The sequence below is a fragment of the Strix uralensis genome, chromosome 19 (genome assembly GCF_047716275.1).
Source record: "Strix uralensis isolate ZFMK-TIS-50842 chromosome 19, bStrUra1, whole genome shotgun sequence".
Lineage (NCBI taxonomy): Eukaryota > Metazoa > Chordata > Aves > Strigiformes > Strigidae > Strix > Strix uralensis.
This window is the reverse complement of record NC_133990.1, coordinates 15634326-15654669: the sequence shown is the minus strand read 5'-3', so window position 1 is coordinate 15654669 and position 20344 is coordinate 15634326. Positions and strand designations below refer to the sequence as shown.

The 20344-nt window shown below is 53.0% G+C and overlaps 1 protein-coding gene across 3 annotated transcripts in view; it reads left to right on the top strand.

Moving 5' to 3' along the window:
- The window catches only part of SLC39A11 (solute carrier family 39 member 11), a 97407-nt gene that overhangs the window by 4344 nt on the left and 72719 nt on the right, over positions 1–20344 (top strand). For all 3 annotated transcript variants that reach the window (XM_074889312.1, XM_074889311.1, XM_074889309.1), the window contains exon 4: positions 5608–5766. In XM_074889312.1, coding sequence (XP_074745413.1) covers positions 5608–5766 — 159 coding nt within the window. The remainder of the gene's footprint in view (positions 1–5607; positions 5767–20344) is intronic.

The following is a 20344-nucleotide window of genomic DNA, read 5'->3' as shown; positions in this document are numbered from 1 at the left end:
GTCTGACGAGGGGCTGGTGTATCCCCCTGTGAGGGCTGTGCTCGACCTTGCACCTTGATGCTTCCCCAGCGCAGCTGCCCCGGGGCTGAGGAGGGGTTTGCTGGATGTTACCCCCAAGCAACAGGATCCCCCTGAGTTTTTTTTTAGCAGAGTTTTTCTCTTCCCAGATGGGCAGCAGTTGTAATTGTTTGACCAGCAGCGTGATGGGCTGTGTCTCTATCCCATCCTTACCTGAAAGGGTTTAATAGTGGGAGAAGTGTTTTCTTCCCTCCGCAGGCAGGGCAGGCGCTGGTGAGGTGTGTGCTTGGTGGCTTTGCAAAGAGTCCACGGAGAAGCTGGAGGAGAAACCATCTCCTGACGTGGCTGTTCAGGACAGCCCTTCGGCAGGAGGGACCGTGGCTGACTCGTGTGGTGGGAAGCGGGACGGTCGGGACAGGACGGGATGTTGGAGCTAAGGAGGCTGCAAGCCTGAGGCTGGCTGTCTGCGAGGTGGGAGCAGGAACCCGGTCGGGCTGCGAAATCCTCCTGGCTGGCTGGGACGAGGGGCTGTTCCTGCCTCATCCAGCCTTGTGCTGCAAAACTGGTGCTGGGGGGGAACCTCAGGAGCAGCCCGGGCTCTCTGTGTTTTGGCAGGCTGGCTTTGTGTAGGGGAAATAGCAGGATGAGGAGCAGCCAGCTTTAAAATCTATTTGTACAGTTTTTTTCTCTTGCTGCCTGGAAGAAGTGTTTCTTCAGGCAGCGACATTGCTCTGATCATGGACTACTTCCCTTGCCACGAGGATTTCTGTTTAAAACACCGTGTCTTTGATGTAGATCTCTTGCAGATACGTACGGGCTGTTTCTCTGAGCGCTGGGTAGAGAGAAGCAGAACTTAACTTCCTCTTTATGTCAGCTCTGAAATCTGGGCTGCTGGGTTTAATTAAACTTCCCTTGTGCTCTGTCAGAGCCAGCAGACCTCCTTTTCCTGCACTGACAGAGACAGGTATTGCTTCTGACCTTGCTGTTTTGGTGCTTAGCTCAGGATTCCTGATAGTCATCCGGGTTCCAGGGAGGTGTGTGGTGCCCTCCAAGAGCAAATTTTCTGGTAAAACAGGGTATAATGGGTGGTTCTCTCCTGTTGGTAATGATTTGCCTGCTTGTCTTCTGGGAGCTTGTAAAGCAAAATAAAACCAGAATTAGCTAAAAGCTTCTCTACCACTGCTGAATGAGGAGGAGGACATGGGACAGGGATGTTCAGGTGACCTTGAGGAGGACGGTCCAGGATGCAGAGTGATAGTTTGGGATCCAGAAAGCCTCAGCTCGGTGCTGCCTTCACTGCAGATGCACCGTCTGACCTGGGGGAGCTGGTGTAAGCCCGGGCTCGTGGTCAAACTGCTGTACGCCGAGCTGGGACGTGCTGGGAGAGCCACCTGCGTGTGCTGGGAGCATCCCGGCCACAAAGCCAAACCCCATTTTGTCTCAGCTCAGGCTGACCATGTCAGATGGCACAAGTGTCATCTCGGGCCGGCTGGTCACTGCGGCACCGAGGAGCTCAGCTTCTTCCAGCCTGGTACCTCTGCTCGGCTGTCTGGGCGTTTAGCTTCTGCCTCAGTTCCCTTTCTGGAAATTGTGGATAATAGAGGGTTTTGTATGCAAAAGCCTCTGAGGTGATGTGTTTCTATGGAGACAAGGCTTCGCTTGCTTGGGCATCTGATGTGGAATTCTGGCTTTTCTCTTAAATCTTGATATTCTTAAATAAGATCTTTGTTTTGAAGATGTTCTCTGTTATCTCGGTGTTATCTTGGAGGTGCTGTGCTCAGACATCATAAACACTACATACACGCTTGCAGTCGTCCTTCCCTGCAGCCTCGCATGGCTATTCCTCTTACTGGGTCGTGGTTTGATTTCTTCTGTCCCAGGTAAAGCAGAAAATCATAGACACACACTCTTTAAACTGCGCCGGGCACGTTTGGTGTTGAATATTCCCTTTCAGTGCTGCTTAAAACAGCATCAGTAATTTACACGGGTCTACTGAGGCCGGTTCTTGTTGTTGGAGCCTTAATGAAGTCAAGCTAAAAAGTTTGGCAGGGAAAGTGTCCTGCCAGTCTCTCACCTTCTGCTTTTCTTTCCTGTCCTGCCAAGGGGATCTCCTTTGCTTGTAAGCGGTTTGGGTTTTCTGAGCCACACACCGTTAACGTGACGTTTCCCTTGAAGCTGCCGTTCTCATCTCAGCGATCCCGCGGGAGCGCAATGAGTCGTTGCTGCTTGTAGATAAGGGTTTTAATTTTAATGATAACCAGACTCGGGTGTACAGGGACTCTCTCCCTCACCCTGGGCTGCAGGAGGACCAGCTGCGGTTGGGCACAAAGATCATTGCCCTGTTTATTCTGTATTTGCAGAAGAAAACCCTGCGCGGCTCTGAAGCTGCGTGGGCAGAGCTGGGGCGGTGCTGGCTCCACGGTCCGGGTGGGGGGAGTGTTGGCACCGCAGCGCCTGGGAGAGCCCAGACTGAGCACCCGCATCGATTCCCTGCCTGGAAGGGGAAGCTGGTGCCCGGGGGTCAGAGCCCTCGGTCCCTGGGAGCGGTGTTGGGGCACAGAGTGGTTATGGATCTTGCTGCCTGGCGTGTTTTGAGGGCTCCCCATCAGCAGGAGGACACGGACCTGGATTCAGTCATTGTCTGTGGCACAAGGCAGTCTGGTTTTGAGCCTGGGTTTTGTCTCCGGTTATGCTGACATATCCCAGGGAAGGGTTTGGGCTCCCTGCAACCCGGGGATGCTTTAGATACGCAGCTGCCTTCTGCGTGCTTCCTCCTCCCCCATCGACTGCAGCTTGTTTTCCCAAGAGCTGGCGGATTTGTGGTGGTGTTACATCTTGGCTCTGGAGCATGAAGTCTCTTTGCAAAAATGTCCAAATCCAGTTTGGCAGCGGGTGCGTGTCCTGGTGCCAGCGAGCCGGTGTGCTGCGGGTCCCCTGGTCCCTGTCTTGGCTGAGCAGAGCAGGGCTGGTGTGAGGGCAAGACTTTGTGTGGAAAATTGTACTCGCTGCTGAAGTAGCTTCATGTTTTATTGACCTGAGGAGAGTCCAGGCAGGCTTTTTCTCTTTTATTCCTGCCTTTGACACCAGCTTGCTCAGTGGCATTGGTGAGGTTTGTCCCTGGCTGGACAATTACAAAGATTTGAAATAAATAAAGTGCGATTTTTGTTCCTTAAATCAGGTTGCTGGCAGAAATCCTCACCCTTTTGTTAGTTCACGAGCATCATCTGATGAGGGATGCTGCTGAACCAGAGGGGTAAGTGCCAGCGCAGATGCTGAACAGAGTGGGCAAGAGCACCCTTGAGCAGGACCTTGGCTGCTCCCAGACAAACCCACGTCCCTAAACCTGCACCTGAGCTCACAGATGGGCTGAGGGGAGTCACAGGGACATCGTCACCTCTGCTGCCTGCTGCAGGGCGATGACTTCCAGCTCCCCCCACCAAGTGGGGTCGAGGGGTTTCTTTGCGTAAAAGGGTGTAGGAATAAATTGCTTTTCCTTCCCAAGCAAGTGAAGGCGGTTGGTGCAGCCCAGCAGTTTGCTCCTTCAGTGGTGAAGCTGGGGTGGCTTAAAGCTCCGTCATCATCTTCCCCCGGAGCCCGTGTGCAGCGAAGCTGGTGGGAGCTCCGCTGCTGACTTCGGTGGTGACGGGATCTGGAGGCTGAGCAGTGTCAGGCCTCTGTTTTCCATGGGGAAATGATATCTTAACATAAGATGACAATATAATTCTGCAAAGCCTTTCCCTGTTGCTTGTGTTTCCATGTTGGGGTGTGTGGTTGTTTTTTAAAGGAGGTGGCATTTGAAATATGAAGTTTGACAGCCGTGGTTAAGCCTGACATGACAGCCTGCTTTCTTCTTACTCATAGCGAGCTGAGATTTACACAATCCCTCAGGGACTGGTGTCTACAGCAATAGGCATCTCATTCCTTTGTTAAAAGTGATTTAAAATGTAATAGTTTGTTACGCACTTCTCTTCCGGCGAATACTGAGCAAGCTGAGCAGCATCTCCTCTGAGCACTCTGCAACGGGGCTTCGTGGGGGGGTGGCTGGACGAAGAGGTGGGGTCACCTTTCTTCACAGCATCCCTCCCGCTCCTGTCTCTGGGCTCGCTTTGCTCCTTCCCGCTGGATCCCGATCCCGCACCCCTTTCTCCTCCCCTTTGATGCGCTTCCCTGCTCGTGGGCAGAGCTGGGGGAGAGCCCGGAGCATCGCCCCGTCCACCCCGAGGCTGTGGCAGGGCAGCGGGTGCCGCCGCTTCCCCGCCCTTGCTGGCGCAGACGGTTTCCCAAAGCTGAACACAGATCTCGGTGTGATTTTTAAGCCCATCTGTGCTTGTCTCGCTGACTTGCTTCCTCCCGGTGTGTGGTGGGACCCGTGCCCAGAGCTGGTCACAGCTGAGCTCCCGCGGAGCTGAACGGCTGCAGGGAGAGAAACCGGGGCCAAGGCTGCTGAGGGCGTTGCGCTGGGCTGATGACTTTTTAATTAACCCAGCCTAGTACGTCAGGCAGCAGAGAGGAAGGGATAAGGTGATAAAATGCATGTTAATATTATGTTCTTTACTATAAGGTTGTGAAACTGGTGCCTGGCTTGGCTTTTTGTTCTCCACACCAGGTAACATCCTGAGCAAACAACTCTTGGGCTTGGAGATCCCCACAAGTCTCAAATTCTGTTTTTCTCTGGTCCTTTGGGTTGCTGTTCCTTCTCCCTCCCTGTTAAGCACCAAGCAAGCAGAAAACCAGTCTGCTACTGGAAAGGTTTATTGTCCTGGTGCAAACTGCGTTGGTCAAACACCGCAGTAGGACTTCAGCAGCACTGCTCTGTGTTCGGGATGGGAACTTGTTCACCCCCCAGCCTGGGCCCTCTCCTTGGGCGCTGGGGCAGGACCAGCCCAAGTGTTGCTCTGAGCAGAAGCGGAGCATTTGCAAAGCCCTCGTGCTGCCGTTGTTTTGGTCTGGGGTAGCAAAGTGGGGACCTTGGCAGCTAAACTGCAGCAGGCTTAAATCTGCGTAGCAAAGCTGTGGATGCCCTCAGCTAGCTTGGAGATGGCTCTTTGGCTCCAGGCATTATCCAGTATTTTTTTTTTTTTTTCTGCATGAGATCAGGGCTGTGTGTCCATCCTCCCCTGCCCGCTCTGTGGAGAAGCCCAGAGCTGGGTGCAGGAAGGATTTGGTTCACCCCGGTTTTGGCTGGGGTGCAGTGGCCGGCAGGGCCATGGTCCCACTCCTCTTGCTGCAGAGCACCCGAGGAGAGGGCGGTTTTCCTGCCCCTGCTCTGCTGCCGTTCCCATTTGAAGGACTGTTGTGGCTGTGCTAATCCCACCGAAAATCGCCCTAATGAGCTCGTGTCGCTCGTTTGCTGCCTTGGGCTTTTGAGCCAAGAAAAACACTCTTGGTGAAAATGGGGAAGAATCTCACTCCTCCATCCTTCGGTGATGTGTCCCGTCGGGAAGTGGGTTTTGATGGCTCTGCTGGGTCGCGACGGCCGCGCGGCTCCTTGGAGTTTCCTTGGAAAGAGGGTGGGCTGCTGGCAGCCGTGCCGGATCGTTGTGGTGTCGGCGCCTACGTGGTTCTCACCGCTCCCCTTCTGTCTCCCAGGTCATGCTGGCTGCTTCCTACTGGTCCCTCCTGGCCCCGGCTATCGACATGGCCGAGGAGTCTGGCAGCTTCGGAGCCTTCGCTTTCTTCCCGGTGGCCGTGGGCTTTGCTCTGGGAGCAGCTTTCGTGTACTTTGCCGACCTGCTTATCCCGGCGCTGGTAAGTGGGTGTTCCTGGGCTGGGGGGCTTCTGCTCTTCCTGCGCCTCTGCCGTGACAGAAGCCGGATACAGATTGGTTTCCATCACAGATTTAATGAAACTGTGTTTTCTCAAGACCCTGGGTGGCTCTGCCAGTGCTGAATGCAGCTTTAGGCTGTCTGTGCTCTTTTTTTTTTTTTTTTCCCATTTATTTTTTTTTCCCTTCACGCTTCTGCTTTTGTTCTTTTAACTGGCAACACTTTGCAGACACTTCAGGTGTGACCTTCTGTTTCAGCCCAGGGGTTTAATTTGCAGAGCTGCCAACCCTCTAAGCTTTTCAAAACTGAATGAACCATCCTACTGTCAAAGGGTATTATTAAAAAAATAAATAAATTGGAAGCTGTTGGATTTTTACAGCTGGAAACACAAGAATGGCTTAGTCAGTAAAGATATTTTAAAAAACTCCCGAAGAGCTTTTTAAATTTTTTTAATTTATTTTAGTGGAAGGGGGGATTATCTGTGGTTATGAGTGAGGAGTGTGGGGTTTTCCATCTGAAGAGTGGTAGGGCTGGTTACCCCGGTGTCCAGGGGAGCCCGCGGCGTCGACCTCCCCTGTCCCTTTCTTTCCGAGCCTCTTGTAACAAACAGGTCCAGTCAAACTCCTCCTCAGCGACGAAGAAAATGGCTTGATATTACGGTGTGTCGCTTCCAGTGCAAATGGATGCATTAAAGTCGAGAACAAATAAATGAAATTACAGCGGTGTCAGACGGCTGAAAGCCTGGCCCCCTCCGCGCGCTCTGCCTGCCTGTGTCCTGGTTTTCTCGGGGTTCCCAAACCCTTTGCAGGATGCAGCGGGGGGCCAGGGGCTGCCGTGGGGAGGCCGGTTGCCATCAAACGCTGCTTTTTTGTCCTTCTGCTCTCAGTAACCGGAGGTCTCTTGCCTGCGTTGGCCGTTGCGGTGATCACCCTTGTTACGAGGTGCTGGATGGGGCCGGGGATGTGTTTGATCAGCTGCCTGAAGCTGATATTTCCCAACAGAGTAGATAAACAGTTGCACCACAAAACCCGCTTCTTCCTGACGGCCGGCGTTCTTCTCTGCTGCGTTTTGAAATGGGAGCGTGGGGAGGAGGAAGAACATCGGGGGAGGGAAATTCTTGCGTTGCAAAGAGCAGGATGGAGCAGTGACACGGGCAGCCTGCGTGCACGGTGATGAGGGCAATGGTCTTGTAGGAGCAACGCAATGTATATAAAAAATATACAATTATACCTTGCCTTAAATCCAGTTCAGATACCGATGGGAGAGGAGCTGTTGCCTCCCCTGGCTCGACACAGCTGTTTGCCCACTGTGGGAGAGCACGTGCCACCGCATGATTGTTCCACGGGAGTTTTAGACTGGCTCTTAGGAAGGATTTCTTTGCAGAAGGGGTTGTTGGGCGTTGGAATGGGCTGCCCAGGGCAGGGGGGGAGTCCCCATCCCTGGAGGGGTTGAAGAGTCGGGTTGACCCAGCGCTGAGGGATCTGGTGGAGTTGGGAATGGTCAGGGTGAGGTTCCTGGTTGGACTGGAGGAGCTTCAAGGGCTTTTCCAACCCAGATGATTCTGGGATTCTGGTAGCTGGTGTGTCTGCTAACGCTGAGCTCGGAGAGGGTTTGTGCCCTGTGGCTAATGTGTGTTTTGCTTCCTGCAAAAAGGGGGTGTCCCTGCGCGGGGGTGTCTCCTCCAGCCAGAGAGCAGGCAGGACCCACCTTGTTAGAGTTTGTCTGTGTTTGAGAACAATCAGTGTGAAGTTCATGGTTGGACTAGATGATTTTCAAGGCCTTTTCCAACCGAGATGATTCTGTGAAATGCGAAATGCCGCTTGTCCTCCCCTCGCAGAACCCGGGCAGGATCAGGAGAGCTGGCGGTGGGCGAGGGGCTCCGGTGCTCTCTGCGCAGAGGCAGCAGTGCCGGCTCCTGGGGCTGCTCAGAGGGCAGGGGATGGGACTTTGGGGATGCTTTAGGAAGAGGAGAGGGTACCCAGAGGTGGGGAAGTTCTGAGGGATGCTGTGAGGAGAGCACAGGCAGAGGTTAAAGCTGAATGCGTTGAAATGAAAACTCAGTGAGTGGCCGGTCAGTCCGGAGCCGCTGCTGGGGCTGTGCTGGCGGGGAATTTGGCTCAGGATGCCTCTCCCTTCACTGGGAGCCCAGATTTCTCTCTCAGGAGCCAGCGCTGCTCTGACAAGAGTTTTTAAGCCATTGCATTTCACTTCCAACAAGCCTTGCTTCTTTCTAAATCAGTTAAAATCTCAGGGTTGGTGTTTTTTCCCCCCCCCCTACATAAAGTCAGGCGGGGAAGGGATGCTGGCGAGAGCGTGGGGCTCGCAGCCCCTGGGAGGGCAGGACGAGGGATCCGTTTTTAGCAGGTTGCTCTTTGCACAGAGAGCTCGCCCGCTCTGCCTGGCACTCCTCCATAATTGGTTTGCTGGATAGCAACAGGTAGTAAAAGCTTCTAATGCCTCCTTATCACCCCAGCCCTGCTCCCCGGGGAGGGAGCAAGGCTTCGCTGGTGCTGCAGCCCCCCCAGCAGCGGGGTGGCTCCGGTGGTACCCCAGTGTTTGCTCAGTGGCAGAGCTGGGGCCAGCGGGAGGGTTAAACCTCCAAGACAAACTGGTTAATGACGCCGAACAGCTGTAGTCATTAAATTCCTTACAAAAGACAGATCTAATCTATGACATCTTTATCGTGCGTTTCCCCGTGTGAAGCCTTTACCGTGTTTGTTCATCCTTTAGCTGGGTTTACGGAGGAGACGCTGGCCTGGGAGCGCTCGGCTGGGCTGGCGGAGGACAGCAAACCACAGCGGGGCGTTCGGGCGCGCTTGGGGAGCGAGACCATTGCAGAAACAGACCTCAGGAGTTTTTAAAAAAAGGGGCTCTTCCTTATTTTGGCAACCGCCTCCTCGCACGTCATGTTCAGGCAAAGTGTGCCTTTACCAGCTGCGCTGGGTTCGGTGGCTGGGGACGCAGTGGCAGAGCTGGGTCTGCAGCAGGACGTTGCTATAGTTTCTGGAATATCTGAAACCACTAACGAACAGCCCGTCTGTCTCTTCCCCCTCTGGCCCTGGTGATGCTGCAATGGGTTCCTCTCCTTCCTTCACTCTAGTTTAAACTTACAGCTACTTTTTAAATAAGAACGTGGCTTTCAACTGGTATTTAAGGAGGCTTCTGGATGGAGAGGGGCAGGTGATGGGGGGTGGTGAATGAGACACTATTGCCTTTACTAAAGAGGGTTGGGACTGAGAGTCTTTGATGCCAAGACCTGAAGCCTTTGAGGGAGAGTTTACTTAAAAATACTGCTCAGTGCAGTAGGCCCATGATTGCCAAGTAGCTATTTTGGGTCTACTATAACGCAGAAGAATGCTGGAATTAAATAGTGGTATTCTCATCCTTCAAATCTGTCTTGCAGCTCTGCTGACTTGGCTGGGTTTTGTTCATGAGTGTGATGTTTTACTGGGATTCCATGATGGGTTTCTTGCTCTGGCTTCTCTCTTCCCGGAGGAATCCTCTCCAGAGGATGCACCCAGCCCTGTAACAGGGGAGGTTCAGACTGGACATTACGAAAAAATGTTTCCCCGAAAGAGTGGTCAGAGAGTGGAATAGGCTGCCCAGGGAGGGGGTGGAGTCCCCATCCCTGGGTGTGTTTAAGGGTGGTTTGGATGAGCTGTTGGGGGATGTGGGGTAGGGGAGAACTTTGTAGAGTCGGGCTGATGGTTGGACTCGATGATCCCAAGGGGCTTTTCCAACCTGAATGATTCTCTGTGTGTGTGTGACTCTGGTTTTCAGACAGGCCCTGTCTGCTTTTGCTCCTGGATTTTCACATGCACGTGTGTTGCCTTTGTCTTCGAGCCGTTGGATCCCCACCACCTCTCCCAGCGGTGCTGTCGGAGCTCCCACGAGCGTTCCCGTGCTGGGTGGGATGCTGGATCTGGGCGCAGCGGAGCTGTGGCTGCCAGGAGCTCCCTCGCTCCTGCCTTTTCCAGATCGCTGCCCTTAAATGCTCCTCTGAGCAAGCAGGAATTCACAGACGGGACGCTGGTGGGGTTGGGAAGGTGGCAGGGGTAGGGAAGAGCAGGCAAGCCGGCCATGGTGGGAGATAATAAATCCCTCGCGGGCTGCACGTCAGCTCGGCCGTACCTGCCTGCCCACGTGTGTACACGTTTCCTATTAACTGCTTTATTCTTTCCGCTCCCTGGCTGTGTGACGTCCTCTCGACTGTGATCATTACATTAAATAGGATAATGAGGCTTAATCGGCTTCATCTCCTCTACCTCGAGGCTTCATTTTGCTCAGAAACATCTGTCCGCGTACAGAGAGCGGCTCGATGGCTCCCGTCGTGGTGGGTGCAGGTCTGCCGCTGGAGCCGATGGGTGCTGCGGCATGTGGGGTCTCCCTGGGAGAGCTGAGCAGCGTTCGAGGGCGAGGGAGAGGAGGGCAGATGTTGCAGGAGAACCAGGAGTTAATATATAATCCAGGGAGAGAGCTGATGGGCCATTATTCAGTTATAACTAGGAGCCTGCCAATACTTCTCCTGTAAAAGATGGTCGGGGACGGGAGGATGGGGAGCCAGGGCTGTAATTCTGTCCTGGAAATACCATCTCAATTGGATTTTTAAATTATTTTTTCTTGTCAGCTAGATACAGGGCTTGTTGTTTTGTGGTGTGTGGTTTTTTTTTTTTTTTTTTTTTTTTCCCTGAGTACAGAGTAAATCAATAAAGCCGCGTGTGACGGGTGGACGATCCCTTAGATTTTAAAACAAATAGTAACTAAAGTGCCTTTTAAAAGCCTCTCGCCTGGGTTGATGTGTGCTCTGTGGGTGCCAGCGCTGGCCCCTCGTGCTGCAGGGAGGACTGGCACGGCCCAAACCCCAGGCTGGTGTTTCATACCCATTTTGCAATATTTTGGGCTGTGGTTTGCAGCTGCATAATGGTTTTCACGAGCAGGCTGAGGATCTTCACGTGGGATGGATGAGAGTGGGGCGGGTGCGTGTGTGTGTATGTTTATAGTAGGAGGCTGGATCCCGTTAACCCTCTCAAAACGTAATTGTGTTGTGCTCCTGCCCTTTTCTATATTTGCAAATCGAGGCTTGCAAGCTTTTTTGGAATATAGTCTGGGATTGGGCATTTTGCACGGTGAATTTTAGGCTATTTTTGGCGAGCACCCTTGGGAAGGATTTGAGAACTTGATAAACAGATACCCGAGGGATACTCTCGTGTTTAATAACGCTGGTGTCTGTTGTTTGGCTCAGAATGTGCCTCGAGGATGTGTATTTTGCTTTCTAAATCTGTGCAAGTCACGTATCGGGGGGGAAAGCTGAGAATAGTGCGTGGATGGTAAAGCTGCGGGAGGGGGAGGAGAGACCTTCACGCCCACTCCAGGCATAGTCGCGTGTTGTTTAAAATTGCAGCTTCTTTCTCGGTGCTACACCACAGCTGGCTCAGACCACGGGAAGCATCTTTTCTAGGGGGACTAGGTAGTGATTCCTAGCACGTACCTGGTATAGCGGGGTAACTGGAGGTGCAGTTTGAGGGTGTTGGGGATCCTCCCGGCTCGGCGTACACCCGGCGAAGATGGAAAGCGTTTAATACTGCTCTCCCTTCTGGTTTGCGTGGAGCTGGATTTGATGGGTTAATTATTTCATGAGGCAGTAAAAATGCGCTGGGTCTTGTCGCTGGTGTTAATTTATAATCGGAATAAAGGTTCCTCTTATGCAATTTGCTAATTCCTCTGAGACATGCCCATCACAAGTTCCCATCTTAATGTGCTTTTTCCTGTTCATCTGTGACTCCTAGAAAGTTAATTAGCTGCACATCCTCATTGCCGTAGTAGGTAGAGGCTTTTTTGATTCGAGCATTAACCAAGGGACGTGCCTGTGTGTGGGGCACGGGTGTTTTCTGGCTTATTAAATTTTTGAGCGTGGGACTGAAACACTGTCCAGAGCATCCCGGGGACCCAGGTGCCATGGCGTGGGTGGCATCTTGCTGAGCTCAGCCTGGCAGCTGCGTGTCTTGGGCCGTGTAATCTTGGGGAAATGATCAAATAAAGGGCTTCCAGTGAGGTGGCTTTGGTGGTCTGGGGCATGCAAAGTGACTCGACCCTTTTTTACATGCAGACTGTGTTCAGTCTCTCCCCAGGAGCAGTCCTGGCAGCCCTGCCTGCTGGCTCCCGCTGCCTGCAAAGCCGTCCTGCACCTCGGCATTGCCCTCCCAGGGAGCTGGGCTGGCGTGGGGATGCCTGGGGGCAGAAAGTGGGGCAGGGCAGACACGCTGGGGCTGCCCTGAGCTGGGGGCTCAGCCCCCTTCGAAGCAGGGGGCGATGCAGCCCCTCGGGAGCTGGCCAGCCCCGCTGCCATCGCTTTTATACCCCTCGGCAGATCGACGCTGCACCCAATCCAGCCCAAATCGATGTTTTGCTTGTGCAGGGGCTGCCTTTGCCTCTCAGGGTGGGCGAGGATGGGCCAGAGGGACTCGGTTGACAAGGACTTGTGGGAGCTACAGCTTGACTCGTGCATTCCTGGTTTGCTCCGATTTCCTTTGCTTAGAGGAAAATAAATAGCAGCCCTTCTGTTTGTTTTGGTTTTGGGTTTTTTTTGAGGCATTCTGGCCCTTTTCCACTGGCTCTAGAAGGAAGGAAGAATCTGGCTCTGATGACTGAGGAAGGGAAACCTTTTTTGGGAGCCTCATCAGGGAACGTAGCAAAGCCTTTTGTCCTTCCCCTTGTAGCTCTAAATAAATCCAAGTACCTTTGCATGAGTTTTATTAATTTATCAAATAAACCCAACCCAACTCTTCCCCAGGGCCATCTGGGGAAGGGGATGGATCCGTGTGGGCCTGATGCCTGGGACCGGCTCCCCCGTGTCCTGTCCCAGGCAGGTGGCAAGGGTGGGATTTCAAACGTGATCCCTGGTGCTGAACCACAAAGCCCACCCATGGGATCCTCTGAAAGTCTCTTGTTAGTCCCATTTCTCGAGGCTGGCACCCAGAAACCCCTAAAGGTTTCTTTAAAATCTCCTTGCCCGTATGATCTGTGGAAAGCCTGCTGCCTCCCACCCCTTCCCTGCCCACGTGCCGTGGTTTTGGTCATTAAAATCCAGTTGTTGCTAGATAGAGTGAAATTATTTGCAAAAAAAGCACAAAGTTGTAATTATACTAATTTTCAGAAAAGCATTTTGTTTTATTAATGGAGGTAAAGAGTTATTAACTTCCAGAGTGCAATTTGTCAGCTGCTCTTAATTATAATTCTCTGTCTTATTATGCATTAAACATTTAAAAAAAAAAAAACCCATTACATTTGAAGCCCCAAAGCTAAAGAGCAGAGATGCTTTGAATCCAAGGCAGGGTTAAATTCCCCTCCCACCCTCATTAGCTTTATGGGACAGTCATTAACTGTGCTGACAGCAGATGAAATTGGGGAGCAGTCTGACATCAGGAGCGGTTTGAGGGCGCTTGCAGCAGCGTGGCTCCGCGGGCTGACAGCGGGGTCGCATGGCAAGCGAGGAGATGAAAAATAAATTGCTGTGTAAAAAAGAGACCGAGAAAACCTGGCTTAATTCTTCATTCAGTGAGCTCCTGCACTGGATATGTGTTTCCCCACCGTTCCCTTCTCCGGTGCCCGCGATAAAGCCCCGCTTCCCCCACCGCTTACCTCGAGCGGGTATTACCGACTGATAAGGTTGGTAATGCAATGTGGGGCTTTTCTCTCCTCCGTGGCTCAGCCTTTGCTGATTGAATTTCAATTACTGTTTGGGGCCTGGCTCAGAATTGTAAAAGAGGATAAATTTTCCAAAAGGAAGAGCATGCTGGAATACCAGATCTCCCCTGTACCTGCCAGAAGAGTCTGGCTGGCACCGCTGGGAGGGCTGGATCGCTGTTGGGGGGGTCTGCTGCATCCTGGACGTTTTTGCTGATGGAATTTGAGCACTCTTGTTGTAACGTTAAGTTTTAGTCCTGGAATAAGCAGAAAGCAGGCAGCAAGCTCCCGGGGTGGGGGGGGGGAGCAGGGTGTGGGTGCTGACCCACTGCTCGCAGCTGAGCGTGGACTGGAGGGGATGTGGGTGCTCGGAGCACCCTGAGGTTGCACCCCAATTTCAGGTGGGATGGGCTCTGTTGGTGGGAGCCTCCTGGGCTCTAAGAGTGATGCTCGAGAAACTTCAAGCTCCCTTCCTTGCTGCAGCTCTACTCTGCACCCTGCCTGCATCCAGGCGGGCTTGGGGAAGGAGTCGGGAATCCTCTGCCTCCCTTTCCTGTGACCGTGGTGCCAGTTCATGGCAAAGAGCCGCTCCTGTAGCATCCCTGCTCTTACTCCGAACACCTCAACGAGGCCCCGTTTATCCGCGGGCATGCCGAGTGCTACGGATGGTTCCTTGGCTGTTCTTTGATCTTAAAATCTGCCGTTGAATTCGCTCATAGCATAACCCCAAATTAATGCCTCCACTGTGAAAAGTAAACCTGCCATTAAAATGACAGAGAAGCAGCGAGCGAGGTTGCAATTGGTTGGGTGGTGAATGTCAGGGAGAGGAAAGCTGCTTTCATGTAGATCACGGAAAATATATATGCACAGATCTATAACTGCAGCACAATGCCAGCTTGCTCTCAGGGTAAACTCTGACTCACCCAGACTGACTTGCCATTCCTGTCTGCTTTGAAGACGAGCTGTAAAGAGTCAGTTTTGTGCCTCTCCTGGGCACGTGTCCCCGGGGACGACGGGCCCCTCCACGGCAGCGGCTGCAGGCGGATGGGTCAGTTGCTGCCTTGGGATGCTCGGTGGCCACCCCTCGGTGTTAGCAGCCGGAGGCTCGGTGGCCACCCCTCAGTGCAAACATGGTATAAAACAGACACTTGCTTTCCATCAAGGGGAAGATTGTGCCTTATTAATGGGCTGACAACCTGCTGGAGAATTGGGGGGAAAAAACGGCTTGTTTGTTCCTTTCTGCTCAGCCTGGCTGAGGCTCCTCTGCCAGTGTTGGGACCCTGGGGGTGTTTCTGCTTTTGCACCCACTCGATGCTCCGGGCACGTGGCCGTGGGGTGGTGTGACTGTGTCCCCCCCGCAGGGGTGCGTCAGGGTGTGAAAATCTTCCTGGTGTGTTTTCCTGTCTCTCCCCATCATGCTTTAATTATCAATGAGGTGATGAAAGCGATGTGATTTTAATCTGTTGTCAGTAGGCTTCAGAGCTAATGCAAACTGAAAAACCGACTGGATGAGCCTCCTCTTTGCGTTTCAGGCTACCTGCGGGCTTGGGAAAGCGTCTTGCTGGTGGCTCACATTTCAAATGTGTTTTTTAAGGCCTGTCAAGACTTTATAGGTGAGGTACGTACTACGCATAAAAATACATGCTACGAGGGCCCATTTCAGCACTTGATTTCTGGGCTTTAGGTTGTCTGGTTGGAGTGCAGCGCCCAAATGATTTACCTGTGAACGCTTAGGACGAGCCCTGCCTGTGGGGGTGACGGCGGGGGGGAACCAGCCCATTCCCCAGCTCGGAGTTCAGCCGTGCCCCATGGGACAGTCCTGAGCTTCCAAAGGGAGGATGGTTAGCTTCTTGTTGGTGGTAATCAGGAAGTGCCTTGTCCCTTATTACGCCTCTCTTCTGTGATGAATTCACAAATTAATTGCACTAGCTGAAGAGAATGAGGGGCCTCTCCTGTGGATTTATTGCGCTGCGCTTCAGGAGGGTGTTTGAGGCTCCTCTGGCTCTGCCGTGGCTCCTGCAGATGGCCAGAGGAGTCAGCGTCTCTCTTGGGCTTTGGTGCTATTTTGGTAATTATGGGATGTGCGAGATGTGGAGGGGAGAATAAGAGCAGAAACCATGTCATTGGGAATGAGCTGGTGCTTGGGGGGCTGGGGGGAGAAGGGGCTGTGCCCCAGCAGTGCTGCTTCTCCATCCGTCTGCTGGGGACTTGTGCACATCCGCGTTGCTAATTGCGGGTCTAAAGGAAGTTGTGTGTTAATGTAATGTAATTAGGCAGCGCTGGCATGGTGTGGCTCTTCATTTGAGGGGTGATGGATCTCTAGCTGGGCCCTGCTGCATCCCGCCAGCCCTCCAAGGAGCCTTCCTGTTCCCCTCCCAGGGCTCCCCACGTCTCGCCCCGCTGCAGCAGCAGTGCCCCGCTTTGTTCCCCCTTTCCCATTAATTCAATTTGCACTGATAGCAAATCATTACTGAGGAGCATATTGTGTAAAAATGAGCTGTGAATTGAAGTTTTGTTTGCTTTTTCTCTTACCCTTGCAAAAAGCCTTGCATGATAAAGGACTGTAAAAATACATGTTGCCATGCTACAAGTATACAAGGTGGGAAGGGGGCAGGGAGAGAGAAAAAAGGCAAAGCTGGTCTCCATTAGACTTTAATAAGCATGTGGAGAAAAAGCTCTTGTTAATCCCATCTGAGGCTTAAAGGTTTATTGCTAACAATTAAAATCTCATATTGTAGTGCTGACTCGATGCCACAAACCTCTCTGCCGTGTCCTGCTGAGCAAGCCACGGGCGTCGGGGTGGTGGTGATATGTGGGGCAGCCCTTGGGAAAATATCCCTTGGGAAAATATCCCTTAGGATATTTTGAGCTTGGCTGGATATAAAATATCCCTTAGGATATTTGTGAGCTTGGCTGTAACAGGCACATTTCCTCCCAACTGGGAGTGTGTATGCATCCTGACTGGTTTTGGTGGGCAGCACTTGTGTGCTCCAAAACTCTGCCTGAAGCAACCGGTCCTTTGAAAAATAAATTTACTGGCTGTGTTTTGAGGTTTCTCCAGGCTTCTTGGTGGACAGGAGGTTGGTGACATGAAACCTGTCTCCTGCTGTTGCAGAGGTGGGTTTTGTTTGTTTAACAAGCTGTCTGTTTTTTCGCTAGGTCTCATGGCAAAAGCAGCGAAAACATTCCCGTGCTTTTGTTTTTGTAATGGCAAAGGTTACAAAAATGACCTCCTTTCTGCCATGTAAAACATCGCTGTTGCAAAACATCACGTTTTGTAACAAACCTCCTGGGTTTCCCAAGGAGCCTGGGAATTGCCCGCGTGTTCCCTCCTCCCGGGCAGCGCTTGTCCCAGCCCCACGCCGCCGGGGCTGCCGCCTTCCCAGACCTGGTGCCAGCAACATTCCTGTGTTTTTCCTCCCTCCTGGAAAGGTCAAACCCCCAAATATGCCAACGAGAGAAATCCCTGCGGTTGGGATTTAATATGAACGTTGCTTTGGCCAAAAAGATGGATTGGCCTGTGCCCGTCTCCCCTCGGAGCCCCTCGCGTGGGTCTTGCCGGGGTTTTTTTGAGGGTTTGGAGTGAGTTTTGATAAGTTTGCCAGACTTAGAGTTTCTGGGTGCGCTCGGCGTTGTCAGATCATGAGCATGCTGTGGGTTTTGGCACTGCCAAGGGTCTCCCCTCAGCTGCTGTTGGATGAGGCTGCTCCCAGGGGAGCCCCCGTGGCCGGGGCGGCTCCGGGGTCACCCTGCAGGACACCCCAGTTGTCCCCACACTCCTGGTGACAGGGAAGGGAGGTAATTTATTCCTCCTGCCCTTACAGCACTTCAGCAGAGGCTGGTGATTAAAGCTGCTGTTTGCAATTTTCAAGAATTATGAGTTATCAAAGTGACTGATAATTAACAGTGAATAAAATGTACTTGCAATAGTATTACATTAGTTACAGATAAACTGATACCAGCCTTCCTTAATATTCACTTAAGCTTCCCTGTTTGCCGTTATTAGGGGAAGGCTCTGGTGTCGTGTTGCTGCCAGCTGCACTGTCGGGATGAGAAAGGTCCCCCAGCCTGATGTGATCTGCTCGCGAGACACTGCTGTGAAAATGCTGAAATTTTTGCCTATGGATGAACCTTTCCTTCCCAATTCCCGTGGCAGCGCTACCATAGCTACAGGCCTCCTGCCTGCCTGCCTTGCCTGCTGCAGGCAGGGCTGTGTGCTGGGCCAGGGGAGGATGAGGGGCTGGAGGAGCCAGATGGAAGATGCTCGGTGGGGGAAGTGGGGAGTCCCTGCTGCCGTGGCTCCAGAAAAATGTCAGTGGGGCTGGCAGGGGGGGCAGGCACCAGGGAGGGCTGTGGTGCTCAGTGTGTTGCAGGATCAGGCCCTTGGAGTCTGTTCCTCCTTGGGAAATTGGGTTTCCTGAGGATGCTCTCGCGTTAAGGGGCTGCCAGGTTGATCGTTTGGCTCCTAGGCTAGAACTGTGCCTCTGCTCAGGGGCGCCCCGCTCCCGCCTGGGACTTCCAAGCCTGTGCTGGAGGATTTCACAGAATCATCTGGGTTGGAAAAGCCCTTGAAGCTCCTCCAGTCCAACCATGAACCTCACCCTGACCGTTCCCAACTCCACCAGATCCCTCAGCGCTGGGTCAACCCGACTCTTCAACCCCTCCAGGGATGGGGACTCCCCCCCTGCCCTGGGCACCCCATTCCAACGCCCAGCAACCCCTTCTGCAAAGAAATACTTCCTAAGAGCCAGTCTAAATTTAACATTTAACATTTCCACAGGGGTTCCGGCCGTTGTCGAGGAGCGATTCCCATCCAGCCCCCTCCCTGGCTGGGTGAGCGATCCCGACCCAACGCAGCGCTCGGCTCCGGAGCTTCTGCTGCCGCTGGGATTGTGGTGGGACAAGGACATATTTAGGACCTGGTTGTTGGGTTGAGGGCTGGGGTTGGATTCGTAGACCCCAAGAGTTGCTGATGTTCCCCCAGCAGCACGAGCGCACGTGCGATGCTTCCCACATGCTCATCTTTTCAGTTTGTCTTCTCCTGCCCCTCTATTTTGCAGCACTTTGAGGCTTCGGAGGACGGTTCTGAGCGTGGCCTCTGGTTGTACATGCTGTGGTTTAGGTTTTACAAAACTTCAGGTGGTTGAAACCTTGAGGGAAAATGGAAGAAATGCATTTCGTAGTGTGATAGACAGCGCTGAGCCAGCTCTCATTAGCAAGCCCAAAAAGAACTGCCATTGGGGTGCCTGTCTGCCCTGCCAACTGCTGCTGCTCCACTGTTAGCGATCTCCAGATTAAAATGCAAACCGAGATGTACCTGAAACACTTGGAGACCCTTAAACTTTCATATGAAAATAGATTCAGCTTTACATCTTCATTACGTGGGGTTTTGTTGATGTGGGGTTGGGGTTACTGGCTGTTACTCCGGCAGCTGGAGCCTCAGCGGTGGTTCGGAGTGTGCTGAGGGTCCCCAGGCTTATTCCCAATTTATGGGGGCACAGTCTGGTCAGAAGGGTTTGGGTGCTGCTGGTGGGGCCCAGTTGTGACGCCGAGCAGCTGGACTGGGCTGGACTGGGGCACGGGGCTGCCAGATATGATGGGAATAGAAATAAGGGAGCTTTGCTTGTGTCCCAGAGCTGCTGTTAATCACAAATACGACTGCACCCACTTCAGCGTTGAGAAGGGCCTTTTTTTATTGTGTGGAGTATTTAAGGTTGTGCTTGAGTTGTTGATTTTGTTTCAACTGGGGGATTGCCAGTGATCCCTGGCTTTGAGAGGAGCCACAATTCCTCTTAAATGCCTGCCTGCTTAACCCATCCCTTCGTGCCGGGTCAATATTGACCAAAATCATGGTTTTTTTTTTTTCTCCCCCAGAAGAGGTGGGGGACATGTTGGTTTTGAGGGGGAACGCGGAGCTGGCTGACCGCGTTTGGGGGGTGTCTGGTGGCATCCAGGCTTCTGGCAGCACAACTCGCCACAGCCTTTAAACCCCGTCCCAGGCACGTCCTCACCTGCCCAACTTTTTATGCTTTTCGAGTGAACGCTGGTGTCTGGTCCCGCAGAGCAACACGGAGCCTCTGTAAGGAGCTGCAGCCCGGCGTTGGCTCCGGCACGGTGCTGGGGTGGGAAGCGATGCGGCCGGGTGGGGTTTGACTTTTTTGTATTTTTATTTTTTTTTTAATTATTAAAAAAATGTCGTTTGAAATGAGGAGGGCTTTGGAGGAGCGTGGGTGTGAGCAGGAGGACCTGCCTTCTGCACCCTGGGCTTCCCCAGGGATTGCTGGTGCTTGAGTCCCCTCCAGGGACTTCAGGAGCAATGTGACCAGCCCAGGGCTCGAGAGATGAAACCAAAAGGTGCTGAGGGAGGCTGGGGGAGTGCAGGGCAGTTCGCCGGCTCTCGGTGGGTTACAAACGACGCTGCTGGCACACGGGGATTTGTAACCGGCGCTGTGCCAGCGGAGGTTCGCTTGGGAGCGTCGAGCCCTTGATGTGTTGTTTCAAATAACAAAATACCAGCCTGTTGTTTTACATGCAAATGGGTGCTCTCTGATAACTAAGTGCTTTCTAAGGGAGCTCTCTTCCTCTCCAATCCGATTTCATGTTTTTAACATAAATCCGTTTATCCGCCCCCAAAAAGCCAGGGACTCGCTGCTTTGTGGCTGCACAGCCTTTGTCTCTGTCCCCAGAGGCGTTGGGCTCTGTGCAGATGTGCAGAAGCAGCGAAGCCAAGCGAGCGGCTGAGGCACAGAGCTCACCACGAGCTCGCGGGGGGCACGGGGGGGGCCGCAGAGACACGCTGGGTCCCTCCCCACGGCCAGGGCAGCTGCTGACATGGGCTGGGGACATCCAGCATCTCCCCTTCCTCTCTTTGCTCCCCA